Raw genomic sequence first — 23,886 nt, 5'->3', positions numbered from 1 at the left:
AATAAATTATATAGAGAGACCAATAAGACTACTTAGAAAAAATTTTAAACTTTTACATAAAAAATATCATAAGCAAAGTTGAAACACAAATTGGCAACCAAAAGACAATGTGAAAACACATATCCCAGATTAAGTGTTAATATCCTTAACTATTGATACAAAGACTTGGAAATGACACCTTGAACAAAACTTCCTATAGAAATGCAGGCAAACAAAACAGATAGACAATTTACAAAATGAACTAGAAATGTGGCCCCTGAATATATGGGTAAATGTTCAAATTCACACATATTAAGAGAAATACAATTATGATATCATTTTTCATAATTCAGATTGGCAAAAATTCCAAAAGTTTGACAAAACATTCTCTTTGTAAATTTGTTCCCTTCCATGAAGGGAAATTTGGCAAAACCTAAAAAAATTTGTATGTATTAATCCTTTCATCCAGCTATCACCCTCTAGGAATTTATCCTAAAGATATACCTTCAACAGTATCAAAATACATGATCCAGAGTTTACTTGCCAAATAATTATTTGTAATTAAAATATACTGGAAACTACCAAGATGGCCAAGCATAGAAATTTGTTCAAATAAGCGGTTTAGGGAGTCAACAAAATTCTAAGCAAATGTCAAAAAAGGAAGAACACCTTGAACCACTCAGTAACTATTGTGGAACAATTTCCAGTAAATAATATTAAGTAAAAAAAAAAAAAATGCCAACGAGATTAGATAGTATGCTTTCTTTTGTGTAAAAAAGAAGAGAAAATATAAAGAAATACAAGGAGTAAAAGCTGGAAAACAAGAAAGTACATTATCTACAAGAAGTAGAAGACAGGATGAAAGTATTTTGAATGGAGTAATACTTCTTTGAATTTAACTTTATGTATACATTTGGCTTTAGATATATGATACACCATTTAAAAAATTAAATCAATAAAATGAGGAGGGGAAAACTAAAATATAAAACTTAAAATTGGAAAAAAAGAACAAACAAAATTTATTTTGTTCTCACTCTGCTTCCATTCTAATCCTACCACAAAAACATTCTCTACTGCTTTCAAAGAACAAAGTATGAAAATAATTCTTTCATTTTGGGTCTGCATTTTTTATGTTTGGGGGACTATAAAAATAGAAAATTTCTTTCCAAATCTACTTTTGTGGTGGAGATAAAATGCAAACAAACACAGTAACAATAATATTTGAGCTTTAGAAATGATGTTTCCTTTATAGTCTTAAAATTGATTATCTTTCAGAAACTCTTTTCAGGAGAAATCAAAGTATTTATTCAACCACAGTGGTCAGAGAAATGAAGGCATGTTTAACAAAAATCAAATGATTACAGCTTATAAAAGATTGTCCAGGCCAAATTTCCCTCTATATTAAAATAAAAGTAAAATTCATTCATCTGAATTTTATTCATCCAAAAATATATAAGAATCATTTTCCTACTCATATGAACAGATTGTCTAGTCACCAGATCAGAATTTCTAACTCAGATGTCCTTCTACTTAAAGAAAATAAAGTAAAAGAAACAAAGTGAAGCATTAAGGAAAAAAAAAAAAAAACCTGAATAGAGAAAACTACTTCATCTCATTAAGTCAGGCTTTATAAAAAGCTCAATAACAGTATCATTGATATTTGAGAAAAGGAATGGCTAACAGGCTGTAAGCAGCTATTTTAAAATGTAATAATGAAACCTCAGAGAAAGTCCTGTCAAAATAAAAGGAAAAATAGGATATGCAATGAGACAATTAAAAACAAAAGATCTTTAAACCCAAGAGGCAAATCAATGATGAGGGAGCAGAGTGGCACCATGAGTAACACAACTGCCTATCACATTGCAAACTTAAATTTGAAGGGAAAATTGCTTGATGTGATTATCAAAAGTTAAAGAAATCAATGAGAGAGCTACCAAAGGACATTAATTAAAGCTCTGTGGTTTCCTAGATGAATAAAATGACATTCCAGCAAGGCACAAGCAGGAACATGCATTATGGAAGTAAAGATGAGGTCTTCCTATTCTAAATGCCAGGACAATCATTGCCATAATCAAAACAGGGGAAGCAAAATGACATTTATTCCTACAGTATCACAGAGGACACCAAAATAAGTCATCTAAAGGTGGAACAAGTACAGAGTAAAAGGTATCTGTACTTAAGGAAAACTGGTACCTATTAAGGGAAACAAAGTTCATCCTAGAGGTCAACAATCACATATAAATGATAATATTTTCTTAAATGAACCAGACCCACAAAAAGAAAAATGTTTGCTTTTTAGAAATGGATTTGAGTCTTTTTGGCAAAAATCCTGTGGACTATGTTTACATAGTTCATCAGGTTTGATACAAATAAGACAATATTGTCAATAACTCAACCACATAACTCTCTAGGATAATATTTCTGTTGATTACAGTGGAAGAGAGAGAAACAGAACACTGTATTTTCCTAAGTAAGTCTAGCAACACCATATTTCCCTAGTTCATGAGTCAATTTATAATGCTTCAATGACTAAATGGAATGAATACAATCAATTTCATGGGATAATGGTTTTAAAAAGGTTGCTTTGGTTTGATACGCTGCCTAGTACTCTAAAGAGAGGGCTTCCCAAGTGGCACTACTGGTAAAGAATTTGCCTGCCAATGCAGGAGATGCAAGAGATGTGGTTTGATTCCTGGATCAGGAAGATTCCCTGGAGTAGGAAATGGCACCCCACTCTAGTATTCTTGACTGGAAAACTTCACGGGCACAGGAGCCTGGTGGGTTACAGTCACACAAGAGTTGGACACGACTGAGTGACTGAGCACAAACACGCTCAAAAGAGAACAGGGTGACTTCTGGCTCCCATTTCAGCATGTAAACAGCTTGGAAGGCATCACTCCCGTCCTCACAACAGGACTGGACAAACTAAAAATCTTAGATCCATCAGAGAACTGTAGTCACAAGGCAGATGACGGCTCCAAAAATTGAAGAGACAAAGGCGGATACGGGGTACTACAAATTACTATTGCAAGAGCAGACCAGAAGCAGAAACTGCCACTGGAGTCAGTACCAGGGTAGGAAAACTTGAACTGAAATTGACAAATTTCATACTGATGGTTCAGTATGGACAAGGTTTTCAGTTACAATCTCTGGGGTAGATGGGGAGAGTCCTAGTAGATATCCTATCTACATTTTCACAAGTTTCACTTCCAGAAGTCCTACCAGGTTATCATAGTGAAGATAAAAATCTCTTCATGCTTCCAGCAGGGAATGGGAATCCTAGCCATTTTGAAATACACCCAGAGAATTTTTTTTAAAGGCCTGTCCTCAAAGGAAACTATTTTACCAAAGCCTAACCAGCTGGGATTTTACCAAGCCTAATTAGCCTATTGGAAGGAAAACATTCAACTCCACCCTCTAGTCTTCCTGTTTTACCTCTGGGGGAAGAAGGACTGAGGAGTGTTTGTGAAGACCATGTTGCTGGGATACAAGTTCAATAAAAGATTGAGATATAATCATAGGACTAGAAAACACTCCTCCTCTCCTCAAAATCTGACATATCATCAATAAGTGTCTTGCATAATAAAAGGAGATTAAAACAGAAAGAATTGCATGTCCTAGGTTTAGGGAGATTTCTCTAAGGAATCTCCCCTAGAAAAAGAAGGAAGAGGAAAATAACAAGGACACCAGAGGAAAATTTTAGACTTTAACACCTATAGCATCAGCAAACACAACCTAACTCCTAGCTATGTAAGTACAAAAGTGCACACTAAAAATCGAGTTATCGCCATTCCTTACACTCAGTACATTAAGTACAGCTTTCCAAAAAAGAAAGGAAACAAAAGATGTACTAAAATACAAAACACAGTTTAAAAGATATAGGAAGCACCCCATTCAGACCCAGATATAGCAAAATTCTGGCATTATCACAACTATGGGAATTTAAGACAACTATGATTAATACGCTAAAGACTCTAAAGTTAAAAAAATAAAAATAAAAAATGACAAAGTGCAACCCAAGATGGGCATTACAAGCACAGGGATATAAATTCAATGGAAGAATCAAAATGAACTGAAAGGTATCAAAGACTGAAACAGAAATGAAGAATGCCCTTTGATGGACTCATCAATAAACTGGACAAAGGTAAGAAAAGAATCACTGAGTTTGAAAAACATCAATAGAAACTCCAAAAACTAAAATGTAAAGAAAATAGAAGAGTGAAAAAGACATTATAGAATATCCAAGAACTATAAGACAAATAAAAATGGTGTAACATTCGTTTAATGGGGATATTAGAAGAAAAGAAAAATAGGAATAGAAAAATTATTTGAAGTAACTATCAGTGATACTTTTCCAAAATTAATGACAAACAACCAAACCACATAACCAGGATACTCAGGGAACAGATAGCACATGATAAATAAAAACAAAACAAACAATACCACCTGGGTATTCCATATTCAGATTGCAGAAAATCAAATACAAAGAGAAAATTCTTGAAAGAAACTGGGTATGGAAATGGGGGTGGTGGAATAATGCCTAGAGAGGAACAAGGATAACATTACATCAGATTTCTTTCAGAAACCATTTCAGCAAAATGAGAGTGAAGTGTTGAAAGAAAAAATACCACCACCTAAATTTGACATCTAGTGAAATTATCTTTCAAAAGTTGAGAAATAAAGACTTTCTCAAACAAAAATTCAGGAAATTTGTCACCAGGAGACTTGCCTTGCAAGAAATGTTAAAAGAAGCTCTTCGGAGAAATGAAAATAATATAGCTCATGACCATACTTTAAAATAAAAATGAAGTAACTAAGGCTCAGGCATCCAAACTGGAGCCAGGTGGCCACTATGAACATGGTTTCAGCCATGTTCCTGCATCACTGAAAGCTTGAGTTTTCTGAAATATATCAAACTTAAGAACACCACCAGCCATTTTCAAAAAAAATATCTGCTAGCAGCTGCCTGGTGCAGTCTCAAGTTCCCCCTTGGTAACTATGCAAACTTGCTTATCAAGCACCCTCACTTCTTGACAGTTCCAACCCTAATTCTTGACAAATAAATTATGCAGTTTTGTGGTTTCATTTATACATGTCTCCTCCATTTTGTAGTCTGATAGAAAACAATTCAAGCATTTCTCGAATCTGTATCTCCCACGCTACAGTCCTCAGTTTGGCTTGAGTAAAACTCTCTTCTATTCCTCACTATATCTTGTTTACGGATTTTGTTGATACTCAGAAACTTGGATCTACATAAAGGACTATTGGAATAAATGAAGGTAAAATAAAATATTTTATTTCTTCTTAATTGAGAAAAGATAATTTATTCAAAATTATTATAACAATGTATTTGGTGATTATAGGTTATGGGTAAGTGAAATTAAAGGCAACAGTATTTCAAGGGATGGGGAAAATGGATGGGGAATACTCTATAATGCATTTCACTATGTGTGACCTGGTATACTGTATCTGAAAGTGACTTGGATTTGTTATGAATTTCCATGGCAAATCATAGGGTGACCACTGAAAAAGATTTCAAAAAATATAAATTGATACTAGAAGAGACAAATGGCATATTATAAAATATTAATTAAAATTAGAGAAATGGGAAAACAGAAAATAAAAAGCAGAACAAAGAACAACAGCAGCAGAGAACAGAAAACAACAATAAATGTGGTAGCTATTAATCCGATTATAACAATAATCATTTTAAGTGTCAATGATATAAATATAGCAATTAAAGGACTGAGACTCTCAGAGTGGATAAATAAATACAATCCAACTATATGTTGTCTATAAGAAACTTACTTTAAGTAAAAAGATACAGACAGATTAAATAGTAAAGTCATAGAGAAAAAATATCATATTAACAGTAATCCAAGGAAGCTGGAATAGTTATATTAATTCCAGAGAGAGCAGATTTGAAAGCACGGAAAATTATCAGGAATGAAGAGAGGCACTGCAAAACTCTAATGGGGTAAATTCTCCAAGAAGCTTGATATGCATGCACCTAACAACAGCATCAAAAGACATGACACGAAAACTAATAGAACTGCAAAGAAAGAAAGATGAATTGATTATTATAGACGAAGACCTCAACACCCCTCTGTCAGTAACATACAGATACAGTAAGCAGAAAATCAGTTAAGGCCACAGCTTAACTGAACAGCACCACCAATCAGTTGAATATAATTGACATTTATATAGAATATTTCATCTAACAATAGCAGAATACACATTCTTCTCAAGCTTATAAAGAACATTCACCAAAACAAACCATATTTCTGGGCCATAAAACACACATTAACAAATCGAAAAGAAATCATACAAAGCATGCTTTCATGACACAATGCACTTAAACTACAAATCAAAAACAGAAAGATGGTTGTGGAACACTCAAATGCTTGAAGATTAAATAGAACATCTCTAAATATTACATGAGCAAAGAAGAAATCTCAAAATAAATTAAACATTATTTTGAACTAAATCAAAATGAAAATAGAGCTTTTTAAAATTTGTGGAATGCAGTAAAAGCAGCACTTAGAGGGAAATTTACAGCACTGAATTCACATATTAGAAAAGAAGAATTATCTAAAATCAATAAACTAAACTTCTACCTTAGAATACTAGAAAATCAAATTAAATTCACATAAGAGAATGAAAATACTGAAAATTAGAGTTGAAATCAACATGATGAGAAACAGAAAATCAATAGTGAACATAACTGAAAGCAAAAGCTGTTTCTTTTAAAAAGTCAATAAAATTGATAAACCTCTAGACAGGTTAACTAAGAACAAAGGAGGAACAGAAGGAGGAGAGAGGGAATAAGAGAAAGAGAGAGAAGACAAAGCACTGATGCCAGTAACGAACAAGAGGTCGTGACTACCGCTGAAATTCCCAGGCTACTGAAGGATACTAAAACAACACTAGGAACAAACTTACACCCTCAAACTGCTTAACTTAGGTGAATGAACCAAGTCCTTAAAACACACAATCTGCTAAAACTCACGCGAGGAGAAATCTATAATGTGAATAGGTCTATATATTAAAGAAAATAAATAATTAATAACCTACCAAAGCAGAATCAGGCCCAGATGGGTTGAATTCTACCAAAAATTTAAAGAAAGTGTTAGTTGCTCAGTCACGGGATCTTTGTGACCCCAGAAGGAAAAAAAATACTATCAATTCTTGACAACTTACTTCTAAAAATTAAAACAGAGGACATGATTTCTCAGTTCATTGTATGAGGCCAGCACTATTCTATTACCAAAACTAGACAAAGACATTATAAAAAAAGAAGACTCTCTAATATTGTTCATGAACATGTATGCAAAAATTCTCAATAAAATATTAGCAAATAATATCCAACAACATATAAAAATAGTAATACATCATAGCCAAGTATGATTTATTCTGGGTATACAATATAGGTTCAACATATGACAATCAACCAATGTAATCTATCCTATCAACAGACTAAGTAAAAGAAAAAAATCATATAATCATACCTGCATATGCACAAAAGGCACTTGACAAACCCAACACTTATGTATGTTTAAAAGTTCTCAGCAAACTTGGAATATAGGAAGAGTTTTCACCTTGCTAAAGAATATCAATAAAACACCTGTAGTTAGCATCATACTTAAAGGTGAGAAACCAGATGCTGTACTGCTAAGATGAGGAGTAAGGTAAGAATGTCCCTTCTCACTACTCCTATTTGATAACATACTGGAAGTCCTAGATAATGCAATAAGCAAAAAGATGAAATAAAATGTGTCATATTGGAAAGAAAGATATAAACCTGTCTTTTTTTGAAAACTACACACTTGTCTACACAGATAATTCCAAAGGATCAACAAAACAATAATAACCAAAATGGAAAAAAAAAAAAAACCCTTCTGGAACAAATAAATTATAACAAGATGCAGGATATAAGGTTAATATAAAAAGTCAACTGCTTTCTAATATAAAACAATGAATAATTAGAATTTGAAGTAAAAATACAATACATTTACATTAGAACCAATAATATATAAAATACTTAAGTAGCAGTCTAACTATATATATATATATAAGATCTATATGAGAAAAAGTACAAAACTGATGAAAGAAATAAAGAAGTTTTAAATATATGGAGAAACATTCCGTGTATATGACTACATGCAATATTATCAAGATGTTAGTTTCTCCGAAGTTGATCTATACATTACAATCATTTCAAATCAAAATCCTAGCAAATTGTTTTGTAAATACAGACAAACTGATTCTAAAGTTTATTTGGAAAGGCAAGAATTCCAAAAAATCAACACAATAATTAAATATAAACAAATTCAGAGGACTGACACTATTCAACTTGAAGACTTACTATAAAGATTAAGCATTTAAGACAGTGTGCTATTGGAAAAGAATAGATAAATACAAGAAAGGAATAATGATATAGGGACCAGAAACAGATCCACACAAATATAGTCAACTGATTGATCTTCAACAGAGAAGGAAAGGCAGTTCAATGAAGAAAAGTCAGTCTTTTTAACAAATGGTGCTAGAACAACTGGACATCCATATGTAGAAAAATCCAGATACAGAACACAAGACTTTCATAAAAATTGACTCAAAATGGACCATAGACCTAAATGTAAAATGCACAGCTGAAACACTCCTGGAAGATAACATAGAAGAAAATCTAGTTGATCTTGGGTTTGGTAATGCTTTCTCAGATATTATGCCAAAGAACAACCCATGGAAGAAATATTGATAAATTGGAATTCATTAAGATAAAAAATGACTTCTCTGTTAAAGACACTGTTAAAAGAATGAAAAGACAGATCAAAACCTAGAAGAAACTACTTTCAAAACATATATCTGATAAGGGCTGGTATCCAAAATATACAAAGAACTCTAAACTCACAACAATAAGAAAAATAAAACAGATAAGAGATCTGAATAGACACCTCACCAAAGGAGAAAAACATGGAAAATAAGCATGTGAAAGATGCTAAACATCATATGATATGAAGTGACTGCAAATTAAGACAAGATACTACTACACACTTATTAAAATAGCTAAAATCTAAAACACTGATAACATCAAATGTTGGCTAGGATGTGAAGCAAAAGGTGCTGTCATGACACAGTAACTTTTGAAGAGAGTTTGACAATTTCTTACAAAACTAAACATAAATTCATCATCATAGCAAGAATAGTGCCCATTGGTATTTAGGCAAATCAGTTGAAAATTACATTCACATAAAAATTGGCACCTAATGTTTACAGCAACTTTATTTATAATTGCTGAAACTTGGTGGTGATAGTAAATTGCTGAAACTTGGTGGTGATAGTAAAATGATCGCTGATTGCCAAGGGTTTGAGGAGAGGAAAGGTGGATTAGTAGAGACAGTAAAGAAGATTCTTAGAGTAGTGAAACTATTGTGTATTATATAATACTGCTGGATACATGCCATTATACATTTGTCCAAGTTCACAGAACATACAGCACAAAGAGTTAACTCTAATGTAAACCATGAGTTTCAGTAATGTATCAGTATCGGTTCATCCATTGTATTAAATGTAATAAACAACCTACATTAATGCAAGATGTATGTATGAAACAGTATATGTGTGGAGAGTGAGTGATGAGGAGATATATGGGAGCTCTAGATTTGCTGTTCAGTTTTTCTGTAAACACAAAATCACTCTAAAAAATAAAGTCTATTAATTTAAACAGAAATTAATTTAAAAACAGAAAAAAGCCAACATTTTTTAGTTAAAAAAAAAACCAAGTATAGGCTGAAAACATTCTATATAATATTCCAATAGAGAATATTAACAAACAATGTTTGTACAGATCCCACATACATACTGAGACAATAATCACCCCAATCATCTGCTTAATCTTTTGTTTCACAGAGGCAGGCAATAAAAGGCAGAAAATCACTCTTCAATGGACTTGCCAAGTTATATGGCATAAATCAGAATGAAGCATCAAAGACAAAATATTCTCATTTGTAAAGCAGAATGGGGGAAAAAAAACAAAAAACAACCATCGCATTACTTTGTTCTGAAATAGCAGAAATAATCCTTTGAGCCAGCTGTGGATCCTAAGAAAACAGCAACTGATGATAATGATTAATTTCATCCATGAGTGTTTCATTGTTTGATAATTCCAACTATTGAAAGCCATCTTAATTTGGAAGAAATTTAGCAATATACCAGTGATTACACTTAAGAACTTCTGAGGGAAAACTAAACAGATACTACTTTTAATACACTTTTATGGTTTATGTCATGACACTATAATACAATGCAAAGTAAAACAATTGCAAATAATTTTGAAGCCTAAACTATTGCTTTTAAAAGTTTTAGTCCATTCCCTCTAAAATCTGTCTTTCTAATTATTGCTGTGCAAGATAATATTTCTATCAAATCAATGCCAAAGAAAACATTCTTGGATTAACTTATTGGTATTATTCTTACTATCAAATATCTACAACCCAGAAATAAGAGAATCTTCTTAATCCTCAACACAAAGTAAACAAACAAAAATCAGTTTAAATGAAAAATATTTATATAGTTTATATCCTAAATTTGAGAATTATTTAAATTTTGTCATTATAATAAATCAATTAGTATTTCTATTACTGTAATAACAAAAAAAAAAACAGTTTTTTTACAGAAGGAAAGATTCTTTAAATTCAACAGTGCTTTACAATTTTCAAAATTTTACACATATGATTTCATGTAATCCTATAATAACCCTTTTCCCCCCTAATACTATATTATCCTAGCCTTTTCCCTTTCCCCACTGGTAACCTCACTAGTTTGTCTTCCAAATATGAGTGTGCTTCTTTTCTGTTTTATTCCCTAGTTTGTTGTATTTTTTTAGGTTCCACATATAAATGATATGATACTGTATTTGTCTTTCTCTGACTTATCTCACTTAGCATATTGCCCTCTGAGACCATCTATGTTGCTACAAATGCCAGAATTTCATTCTTTTTTATTGCTGAGCTGTATTCTACTGTCACACCTTCTTTCTCCATTCATCTCTTAATGAGCATTTAGGGCACTAGATCTAATTTTTTAGCAGACTGATATATTGATAAAATGTGAAAATGGATGACTTATCCTATACAGTCGCACTATTAATTACTCTGGAGTGCAGGGTACTTCTGGTTTAGACTCAAAAATTTTTATACTTGACATTGAAAGCTTTTCTAGAGAAACTTTTAAAAACTCAAATCCCAAACCTGATTACAATTTTCCCAATGTAGAAAACCATGAAGAAATTTTTTATAAAATTACACTGTAAAATACTTAGGTGAATCATGATATAAACACTGAAGACCTCCTACCTTAACACAGCATTTCTTCCATCACTCCTTGTGCACCAGACCTGGCGGGTTTGATAACCGATCTCTACGTCCCAGGACTTGGAAAGGTGATGCGCCTTGTAACTGTGATGTCTGAAAGTGACCAACTCCTTCGACTCAGAGCTGAAATCCAGAACGGGTCTTCCACTTAGGTTAAGTTCTTTGAGATGAGGCAGTCTACATTTACTCCACGGTCCAACTTTAAGGCTAAAGGTGTATTCCTCTGCCCCAAGCGGACAAGAAATGGGAGCATCACAGGCTCTTGACTCGGTCAAGTTAGGGCACTGTGACCCTCCATAGAGAGGAGGGGCAATGGCTGAGCGAGTTCTGTGCTGTAACTGCTTCCCACACCCATTGCGGCACGGAGACCACGGCGAGAACTCAGACACCACACAATCCCGCGGGCAAGGGATGAGGCACGCTTGTTCCGTGGGGGGCTGAGGGGCAAAGTGTTCACATATCTCATTCACAACCATGGTTCTGTTCAGCTTCTGAACACACTGCACCGTCCGACGCTGCAACCCGTGCTGGGCGGTCACACACTCTGCGGCCCGAGGCCTGGCTGGGCCCAGGGCAGGAGGAGCGAGTACACAGCGGTGCCAGTCGGAAACCTCCCACTGGAAGAGGTCTCTGTGCCAGTCACAGACTCGGAAGCAGCTTCTTTCCTTCGGAGGTCTGCTGTGCTCATCACAGTTAGACAGGTGGCTCGTCCACCCCTCAGAGTGGAAACACCACAGGGCACGACTCTGGCTTCCGCCTGGCCCACAGTTCCCTGTACACCTTCCCCAGGGGCCTGCGGGCAGAAAAGACAAAGGAGGCGATTACTCCAAGATCCCAGGCCACCATTCACACAAAAACAGGTCAATCTGTACATCTTGAGACACAAGCAGTGTGAAATACGAAAAAAAAAAAAAAAGTGTTTAAGACAGAGAAGGCAATGGCACCCAACTCCAGTACTCTTGCCTGGAAAATCCCATGGATGGAGGAGCCTGGTGGGCTGCAGTCCATGGGGTCGCTAAGAGTAGGACACGACTGAGTGACTTCAATTTCACTTTTCACTTTCCTGCATTGGAGAAGGCAATGGCAACCCACTCCAGTGTTCTTGCCTGGAGAATCCCAGGGACAGAGGAGCCTGGTGGGCTGCCGTTTATGGGGTCACAGAGTCGGACACGACTTAAGTGACTTAGCAGCAGCAGCAGTGATTAAGAAAGTGGATTCTACATCAGTTGGCCCTTCTTGAAATCGCCAATACATCTCTTATAGCAATGTCAACTTGGGTGAATTACCTCAACTTTCTAAGTCTTAGTTTCCCACTTACAGGAGAAGATAATTAAAGTTAGGGAGAGTTTCATCTAAAAGAAAAGCCCCAAATCCAGGATTTTAATAAACTAGGATTTTTCATGTTTCCAATTCTTCAGCTCACAACCTAAGTATAATAAGCTCAGAAGAAAAAGACATTTTAAAAAATAACTTTCAAAAGCATCCTAAATATATATTCGCTTTCTAAATACTGTCCTCAGTTTTGGTTTTTAAGTACAGAATGAAAAAAAAAATATGTACAGGGGTAAAAGTGAAGTTAATAAAAGTAGCAGCACTGAACTGTCTGTGGAAATTCAGCCCCTACAATCCCTGAAATATACTGGCTGGGTAAAGCTTCCAAGGGCATCCCTGGTGGCTCAGTGGTAAAGAATCCTCCAATGCAGGAGACAGGAGGCGAGGGTTTGATCCCTGGGTCAAGAAGATCCTCTGGAAGAAGAAGCATGGCAACCCACTGCAGTATTCTGGCCTGGAAAATTTCAAGGACAGAGAAACAGGGCGGGCTACAGTCTATGAGGTCGCAGAGTCAGACATGACCTAGCAACTAAACAACAATAACTTCCAACATTAGCTTGTAATATGCCAAATCTTTTAATTAATGAATTAGTTTTATGAGAAAGTTTCAAGAAATGGACAGATAAAAGAGCTACCCATTGATGTTTCTTGTTTTTCTTTTTGCATCCTAACTATAAACACACTAGCTGGCCTCGTCCATTAGGCTGATCATCGATCTTTCCACAAAGACAGCAAGTAATCACATTTGTGTTAATGGGAAAAAAATAGTTTCCTCCTTTTCTCTTTACGTAAATATTTAATAAGAGCCTGAAAAAAGAAGTTTATCACTGTATGTTTGCCCCTTTACTAGGTTTGGAATCATCATAAAGGCAACTCACACCCTGATAAATCATTTAATTTCCACAAGCAAGAGAAAGAAGGTGAGGTCTTTCTTTCCTCAAATCTGATCAAACTCCAACATGTCACTTAATTAGTCCCTGGAATGTATTTTCAAGCACATCCAGTACATTTCTAGGAGCAGTAAATGTGTATAGTAACATGCATTTAGGAAGAGACATGTGCCTCCCCAGAGAAAGAGGTATTTGCATTTGCTGCAATGAGGATCTCTCACTGTGGCAAGGCAATACTTTTGAGGTTGTAATTTAATGTAATGTAAAGTCCACCAGTTCTTTCCCCGAGCCCTGGGTGTGCAGACCTACTATTCTAGGCAGTAACATGTTGATAATTTCAGTGCTGATGATTTCTGTCACTTTGTGAAAGAGAATAAAATGTACTTTCATCTTCTTTTGGTACCCCCACACTTGAATGTGGTGTTCCATTTCTTATTGAAACAGAGTTTTACTGAATGAAGTCAGCCTACAATCACCAAAATGCCCTTTGGTTTCCCACACTCTTTCCTGGGTGAGCTGTCCCTGCACTGTCTCCTCAGGTACAGTCAGTGTGCATGGAAAGTGCAGCATTCAACACAGGCTGATTGAATCAATCATCTTTAATTCTGATTATTTCCTCCTGAATCACCCACAGCTTAGTATTCTGTACACTGAAATGTTCACTGTGACATGATAGTTATTTGCAGGCTCCAGGTGTCTAGATGTTCTGGAACAGATTCAGGTTCAATATGCCACCCGCTTTCCAGCATCCCAGACCATGCATGCGAATATTTACTATTATTAAAAAAACAAAATACAAAACCCAAATCCACGGTTACTATTTCAAAAAATATATGATTGTAGGAAACTTTTTTTGATCCATCCAGGAGTTTGGGATTAACATATACAGGCAGATTCTTTACTGCCTGAGCCACCAGGAAAGCCCAACATATACATACTAGCATATATAAAATAGACAACCAATAAGGACCTTTTGTATAGCATAGGGCACTGTACTCAATATTTTATAATAATCAACATAGGAAAAGAATCTGAAAAAACATATATATAGTGTGTATGTATATATATATATATATAAAGAACATATATAAAAATGTTTATATATGTAACTGACTATATGACAATATATATATGTATATAAAACTGACTATATATATAGTTGATATGTACATATGTTCAGTTTATATATATACATACTGCATTATGTGCTTAGTCACTCAGTCATGTCTGACTCTTTGTGACCCTATGCATTGTAGCCCACCAGGCTCCTCTATTCATGGGATTTCCCAGCAAGAATACTGGAGTGGATTGCCATTCCCTACTCCAGGGGATCTTCCTGACCCAGGGACCAAACCCAGGTCTCTTGTGTCTTCTGCACTGGCAGCCAGATTCTTTACCCTGGTACCACCTGGGAAGTCAATATATATAAGTATAGATAATAACTATATATATAATGTATATAACATGTATATAACTAAATCATTTTGCTGAACACCCAAAATTAACACAACATTGTAAATCAACTACACTTCAATTAAATAAATAAAATCTGTTCTGAATGATCTAAAACAGTCATTAGTTAAAATGAAAACAAAGCTCTTTTTGCAAAAACACTGGGTTTTAAAATATAGGCTGTAAGTTTCTATTTGTTTCGGTATCAAGTATACACAACTTTATACTTAGGATTTATTCCCGTATATTAAAGAATGTAAGACCAAAATAGTGGAGCCTCTTCTAACCAATCTTGAAAAGCTAACAGTAAATTTAATCAATCTAGAACTTTGTACAAAGTGACCCTTATTCTTAATTTTAAAATATTTGATTAACATATTTTCTTACTATTAACATTCTGTTTTCTTCTAAGTTTTTGCCCATTTTCAAAATTGTTGTTTTTTTATTATTTGAAATCATTAATATTTTAAACTATATAAATTGCTATTCTTCCCTTACATTTCATTTCTCCATCCATCTACATAGAATTTTCCAAACAGCCAAATTTTTTTTCTAGATCAATGGAAGACAAAATATAATTATTAACAATTTTCCTCCAATTAAAAACAAATAAATAAAAAGAAATAATTACTACCATTTGTTAAAGGCTAGTAGTGTTGCTGGCTATATTTGTTTTCTTGTTAAAAATTCAGGAATTTTACCAGGTGGTCATTAAATCATTCATGATTTAAAATCAGCCATGGTGGGAATATTTACATCACACCACAAATCAAGGCAAATGAAGGTTTTTTTTCTTTTTTTAAACAGTGAGCCAGTTGGTTTATCTTACATCACTGATGACTTGATAAGTGCCTTCCTTCCTTCTGTTCCTTATAACAATCCCATGAAGTGGGGCTACTTTGCTCATTTTATCAGTTGAGGGAAATGGAACTCATAGAAGGTACAATGCACACCCAAGTTACACAACTAGTGTGTGATGGACTAGAATGAAACTCCAGATCTGTGAGACCCAATGCTTGGGCTCCTGCCCTACATTTGAAAAAACCCTTTTCTATGGTGTTCATTGGTATGTGTGATCCTAAAATCACAAGGCAAATGCATTTCTTCACTTAGCTACAATCTCTCCAATTTGTTAATATTCCTTTGGATGTGAGTTGAACAAGTCATCAAGGTTGTGGCAGTGCAGGATTTCCCCCTCTTGACCCTGGGAATTTAGGACAGCAGTTTTTGCATACTAAGACACATGCATGTTTATAAACTTTAGTCAGTGCATTTAGGAAGGCATAGTCGAGGGAGAATAGTTTTTCCACATGTTAAAGCTAACTTTGCAGACAACTGAAAAGAATCTGAATAACAAGTAAATGTAACATGAATTGGCTATGCTTGGAAAAAAGGAAAAACAAATTGTAAACAAGACATCTGAGATATGACAAGACCTCTCAGCAACTGACCTATAACAATTTGCATTTTTCAGACATGGAGAGAAAAATGTGTCCCATGATTTATTCAGTTGTGTTTGGCTATGAACTTAAAAAACACACAATAGTGAAAATAGCACAGCCCTGAGGGATTTTGCCTTTTCAAAAAACATGCATACTGAAGTAAAATATGACCTGCAGTATGACAAATCTTAAATCCCTTGTCCAATTGCAGAAATAGAAGAGCTGATTAAAATTTTGAGCAGTTGCATGAAGAAAAAGAATATCACTTTTAAATTTGACATATATATAAAACATATGGTTATATTCAGAATATACATCTGAGATAGATAAACAAATAAATGAGAAACCTATGTGCAAACAATAATCATTTTATATTTAATTGGAAATAAGTTTCAAGTAACACAAATAAAACAAAATTTCCATTACTCTAGGAGATGGACCCTCGAAGATACTGCTCTGATTTATGTCAGAGTGTTCTATGTTTTCCAGAATTTTATAGCATAGTCATACGCTGCTGCTGCTGCTAAGTTGCTTCAGTCATGTCTGACTCTGTGCAACCCCATAGACGGCAGCCCACCAGGCTCCACTGTCCCTGGGATTCTCAAGGCAAGAACACTGGAGTGGGTTGCCATTGCCTTCTCCAATGCATGAAAGTGAAAAGTGAAAGTGAAGTCACTCAGTCAAGTCTGACTCAGCGACCCCATGGACTGCAGCCCACCAGGCTCCTCCATTCATGGGATTTTCTAGGCAAGAGTACTGGAGTGGGGTGCCATTGCCTTCTCCAATCTGGTCATATAATTAGGTCTTTAATTCATTTTGAGTTTGGAGGTTCCTTAAAAAAACTAAAGATAGAGCTATCATATGATCCAGAAATCCCATTTCTGGGCATATATATGTAGAAATCCATACTTCAAATATATATATGCACCCCAAAGTTCATTGCAGCACTATTTACGATAGCCAAGACATGGAAAAAAACCTAAATGTCCATCAACAGATGAAGGGATAAACAAGATGTGTTTATATATATATATAATGTATATATATATAATATATATATAAACATATATACAATGGAATATTACTTAGCCATAGAAAATGATGAAATAATACCATTTGTAGCAAAATGAATGGACCTAGAGATTATCATACTAAGTGAAGTCAGACAAAGAAAGACAAACGTAGAATCTAAAAATGACACAAATGAACTTATTTTCAAAACAGAAACTTATGGACTTAGAGAACAAATTTATGGTTACCAAGGGGGAAAAGGAGGGAGAAGAAAGGATGAATTAGGAGGTTGGAATTAACATATACACACAACTATGTGTAAAACAGATAATCAACAAGGACCCACTGCCCAGCATAAAGAATGTTATTCATTACTATGTAATAAACTATATGGGAAAAGAATCTGAAAAAAGAATATATATATATATGTGCATATATATATATGCAGATATGCATATGACACCAACCTAATGGCAGAAAGCAAAAAAAAAAAAGAGCCTCTTGGTAAAAGTGAAAGAGGAGAATGAAAATGTTGGCTTAAAACTGAACATTCAGAAAGCTAAGATCATGGCATCTGGTCCCATCAGTTCAGTTCAGTTAGTTCAGTCGCTCAGTCGTGTCCGACTCTCCGCGACTCCATGAACCACAGCACGTCAGGCCTCCCTGTCCATCACCAACTCCCGGAGTACACTCAAACTCATGTCCACAGAGTCGGTGATGCCATCCAGCCATCTCATTCTCGGTCGTCCCCTTCTCCTCCCGCCCCCAACCTTTCCCAGCATCAGAGTCTTTTCCAGTGAGTCAACTCGTCACATGAGGTGGCCAAAGTATTGCAGCTTCAGCTTTAGCATCAGTCCCTCCAATGAACACCCAGGATTGATCTCCTCTAGAATGGACTGGTTGGATCTCCTTGCAGTATAAGGGACTCTCAAGAGTCTTCTCGAACACCACAGTTCAAAAGCATCGATTCTTCGGCGATCAGCCTTCTTCACAGTCCAACTCTCACATCCATACATGACCACGGGAAAAACCATTGCCTTGACTAGACGGACCTTGGTTGGCAAAGTAATGTCTCTGCTTCACTTCATGGCAAATAGATGGGGAAACAATGGAAACAGTGACAGGCTTTATTTGGGGGGGCTCCAAAATCACTGATGATGGTGACTGCAGCCATGAAATTGAAAGATGCTTGCTCCTTGGAAGAAGAGCTATGAACAACCTAGACAGCATATTAAAAAGCAGAGACATTACTTTGACCACAAAGGTACATCTAGTCAAAGCTATGGTTTTTCCAATAGTCATGTATGGATGTGAGAGTTGGACTGTGAAGAAAGCTAAGCACCAAAGAATTGATGCTTTTGAACTGTGGTGCTGGAGACTTGAGATTCCCTTGGACTGCAAGGAGATCCAACTGGTCCATTCTAAAGGAGATCGATCCTGGGTGTTCATTGGAAGGACTGATGCTAAAGCTGAAACTGCAATACTTTGGCCACCTCATGCGAAGAGTTGACTCACTGGAAAAGAGTCTGATGCTGGGAAGGATTGGAGGCGGGAGGAGAAGGGGAAAACAGAGAATGAAATGGCTGGATGGCATCACTGACTCGATGGCCATGAGTTTGAGTGAACTCCGGGAGTTGGTGATAGACAGGGAGAACTGGCATGCTGTGATTCATGGGGTCGCGAAGAGTCGGTCACGACCGAGCGACTAAACTGAACTGAACTGAATGCTGGCGAAGATGGAAGGCAGGAGAAGAAAGGGATGACAGAGGATGAGATGGCTGGATGGCATCACCAACTCAATGGACATGACTTTGAGTAACCTCAGGGAGTTGGTGATTGACAGGGAAGCCTGGTGTGCTGCAGTCCATGGGGTCACAAAGAGTCAGACATGACTGAGCAACTGAACTGAACTGAATCTGAATCACTTTGTTATACAGCAGAAAGTAATACAACATTGCAAATCAAATCTACGCCAATATAAAATAAAAAATTTTAAACAAACACAAAACTAAATTGAGAACGATTAAAGGTTTAAAAGTTTAATTACATACATAATTACATATATAATTTTTAAACTAAAACTTGAAAACATTTCAATGGTGTAATAGGAATAGTAATTCTCTACTTGTTTACCTGCACTAAGGTTATATAAAATCACCATCCACCTGTGACTCATTACCCTTTCTATGAGATAAACACAGCTACTCTGCAATAAACTGTGAATTATTTCAAGTCACATCAGTTCTAATTAACATGCTAATATTTTTGTATAGATGTAAAATTTTTGGACACTGGGTATCACTGATGAAATCTCAAGTTACATTCATCTTTAAAACTCTATGATTCCACTTTTTTTGGTCTGGGTTTTTGAAGAAAGTGCAAATCTGTGAATGTTCTAATGTAATATTCCTCTAAAAGTAGAAAAGTGCTAGCAAATTGTATTCTCTTAATTAAGTTATCCTTAAGTGGATTAGTTCTGATGAATGTATCACCCAATCTAAATCATCACAGTTAAGGCAGCCCACTGGATGCCTGAATTTTAGATGTGGTGTTAAGAAGCCTACAACCAAGGGGGGAAAAAAAGCACTCCAGAGAACAGGAAATAAACATAGTCCCAGGAGTGTTCACACTGTTCTTGCCACTATTTGAAGTAGCAAACTTGATTTAATACCATTCATACAATAGGAAGAGATGTTTGTTTTATTATTCACTTTCTTTCAACCACAGCTTTTATTATCCCGACAATGGTTTATATTTAACTTGACCAAGAACACTGAGGAATGACATGGATGACACGGCTGAGCTTTACTGTTCTAAACAAATTACTGGTGGATAATTACTGTACCAAAGCACTCAGAAACCTGAGCATTACACAATGTGACATAAAACAGCATTGATCCACTTGTAAGATGTCTCATCTACAAGAAATTGCTTGGAATTTCTGTCATAACTTTCACATCTCAAAAAGCTTTCACACTGATCATAGAGAAATTAAAGTAATATCTCCATTACACAGTGGACAATTATCTAGGAAATCACACTTTCTAAAATACATCAAAGAACCCAAGGGATGAGAAAAAGTGGTGAGTGAGCATTTACTCACTGAAACAACCATTATTCATTATCTGCTATTTGACAAGTAGTGTATTAGACTCTGGGAATATAAAAATGAATGAGACATTAAATACATCTCATAATAACTGTGCACTAAATATAATGCCTACATGCTTATGAAAGGACATCAGGCCCCTCCGGGTTGTCTACACTTAGCTTGTACACAGTATTAACAATCTTAATTTGGTTTCCCAGAGTTTATTAAACTGAAAGCAGAAGCCCAGAAGTTGAGAGGGACCACTGAAGGCAGGTACAGTGATGAAAGTCAGAAGAGATGATAGTTCCTGAGTCTACGTTTCAAAATATATTATGATAATTAATAACTTCCACTAGCAGGGGATGTATAAAGTCACCCAACACTTCCTAACATTTCAGAACAAACCTGCTCATCAGATATATCCATTTGTGAGTTATGCCTCTGATAGCAACAGGCACACAACACAGAAAAGGGAGAGACAAAAAAAAAAAAATTAATGGGAAGGAATTTAAACCCTAATGCATTTCATTTATTTTATGGATTTTATTAGACTTTTTTTTTTTATTATAGTTGATTTCCAATGTTGTGTTAGTTTCAAGTGGGCTTCCCAGTTGGTGCTAGTAGTAAAGACCCTGCCTGCCAATGCAGGAGGCACAAGAGACATTGGTTCAACCCCTGGATAGGGAAGATCCCTGGAGGAGGGCACCATGAACAGAGGAGCCTGGTAGGCTCACAGTCCACAGGATTGCAAACAGTTAGACACAACTGAAGCAACTTACCAAGTAGCACAGCACATTAGTTTCAGATATACAGAAAAGTGAATCAGCTATACAAATACAAACACCCACTCTTTTTTAGATTCTTTTCCCATATAGGCCATTACAGAGTATTGAGTAGAGTTCCCTGTGCTATAGAGTAGATCCTTATTAGCTGCTGCTGCTGCTAAGTCACTCCAGTCGTGTCCGACTCTGTGTGACCCCATAGACAGCAGCCCACCAGGCTTCCCCGTCCCTGGGATTCTCCAGGCAAGAACACTGGAGTGGGTTGCCATTTCCTTCTCCAATGTGTGAAAGTGAAAAGTCAAAGTGAAGTCGCTCAGTCGTGTCCGACCCTTAGCGACCCCACGGACTGCAGCCTACCAGGCTCCTCCATCCATGGGATTTTCTAGGCAAGAGTACTGGAGTGGCTTGCCATTGCCTTCTCCGTCCTTATTAGCTATCTGTAGCTATACTTCAATCCCAATCTTCCAATTTATTCTTCCCCATCTTAACACCTGGTAACCATAAATTTGTAGTCTACGTATGTATCTCTGTTTCTGTTTTGCACAGTAGATATGTTCATTTGTACCCTTCTTTTAGATTCCACATATAAGCAATATCATATGATACTTGTCTTTCTCTCACTTAATTCACTCAGCATAACAATCTCTAGGTCTATCCACATTGCTGAAAATGGCATTATTTCATTCTTTTTTATGGGTTAACAATATTCCACTGTATATATGTAACACATGTTCTTTATCCATGTCTCTGTTGTAAAAAACTCAATGACACAAAGGTTAAACATGCTATAAATGACCAGTGGATCACTGGAGAAATCAAACAGAATATCAAAAAATACCTAGATACAAATGAAAATGAAAATACAATGATCCAAAAACAATTGATGCAGCAAAAGCAATTTTAAGGGGGAAATTTATAGCAATGCAATAATAACTCAAGAAACAAGAAAAATCTAAAATAAACAACCCAACCTTACACCTAAAGCTACTAGAGAAAGAAGAACCAACAAAATCCAAAGTTAGTAGAAGGAAATAAACCATAAAGATTAGAGCAAAAATAAAAGAAATAGAGACAAAGAAAACAACAGCAAAGATCAATGAAAGTAAAAACTGCTTCTTTGAGAATATAAACAAAACCTTTAGCCATACTCATTAAGAAGAAAAGGAAGAGGACTCAAGTCAATAAAATTAGAAAGGAAAAAGGAGAAGTTACAATGGACATGACAGAAATATCAAGGATAACACACTACTACAAGCAACTATGCACCAATAAAACGGCCAACCTAGAAGAAATGGACAAATTCATACAAAGGTACAACCTTCTAAGGCTGAACCATAAGGAAATAGAAGATATGAACAGAGAAATCACAAGTACTGAAATTGAGATTGTGATTAAAATCTCCCAACAGACAAAAGTCTAAGATTAGCTGACTTCACAAGAGAATTTATGAAGTATTTAGAAAAGAATTAACACCTACCCTTCTGAAACTCTTCCAAAAATTGTAGAGAAAGAAACACACCCAAGCTCATTATACAAAGTCACCAATACCCTGATAATAAAACCATATAAAGATATTGTACCACAAAAAAAAAGAAAATTATAGGCCAATGTCACTGATGAACATAGATGCAAAATTTCTAAACAAAATACTGAATCTAAAAATACACTAAAAGGATCATACACCATGATCAACTGAGATTCATTCAAGGGATACAAGGAGTCTAAAATATCCACAAATCAATCAATGTGACACCCCACATCAACAAATTGAAGAATAAAAACCATACGATCCATCGAAAAATGTCCACTGACAGATAAATGAATACAGAAATTGTGGTACATATACACAACGGAATATTACTCAGCTATTAAAAAGAACACATTTGAGTCAGTCCTAATGAGGTGTATGAACCTAGAGCCTATTATACAGAGTTAAGTCAGAAAGAGACAAATATTGAATATTAACACATGCTTATGGAATCTGGAATGATAGTACTGATGAATCTATTTGCAGGGCAACAGCAGAGACGCAGACATAGAGAACAGACTTGTGGACACAGTCAGGGAAGGAGAGGGTGGGACGAATTGAGAGGATAGTATGGAAACATATACATTACCATAGATAAAATGTAAAATAGATAGGATGTGGGAATTTGCTGTGTGATACAGGGAGCTCAACCCAGGGCTCTGTGACAGCCTCAGAGCAGGATGGGGTAGAATGGGGAGGAAGATAAGAGGGCTTACAGGAGGGAGGGACATATGTATGCCTGTGATTCATGTTTATGTATGGCAGAAACCAAGACAATATTGTAAAGCAAATATCCTCCAAGAAAAAGATAAATTAAAAGAGACAGAAAAATTTACTAAAAAAAAAAAAATTATCATCTCAATAGATGTGGAAAAAGCTTCTGACAATATTCAACTCCCATTTATGATAAAAACTCTCCAGAAAGTAGGCAAAGAAGGAACCTACCTCAATTTAATAAAGGACATGTATGACAAACCCATAACAAACATCATTTTAATTGTGAAAAACTG

The 23,886-nt window shown here is 35.5% G+C and overlaps 1 protein-coding gene across 1 annotated transcript in view; it reads right to left on the bottom strand.

Annotated features, from left to right (window-relative positions):
- Nucleotides 1-23,886, bottom strand: part of THSD7B (thrombospondin type 1 domain containing 7B) — a 953,717-nt gene that overhangs the window by 729,340 nt on the left and 200,491 nt on the right. Inside the window, exon 2 of the mRNA XM_088842327.1 lies at nt 11,331-12,141. Within this exon, the coding sequence (XP_088698453.1) occupies nt 11,331-12,141 (811 nt within the window). The remainder of the gene's footprint in view (nt 1-11,330; nt 12,142-23,886) is intronic.

The sequence above is a fragment of the Moschus berezovskii genome, chromosome 2, assembly GCF_049115385.1.
Source record: "Moschus berezovskii isolate FMDL1 chromosome 2, NW_MosBer_1.0, whole genome shotgun sequence".
Lineage (NCBI taxonomy): Eukaryota > Metazoa > Chordata > Mammalia > Artiodactyla > Moschidae > Moschus > Moschus berezovskii.
This window is presented reverse-complemented; position numbering and strand designations above follow the sequence as displayed.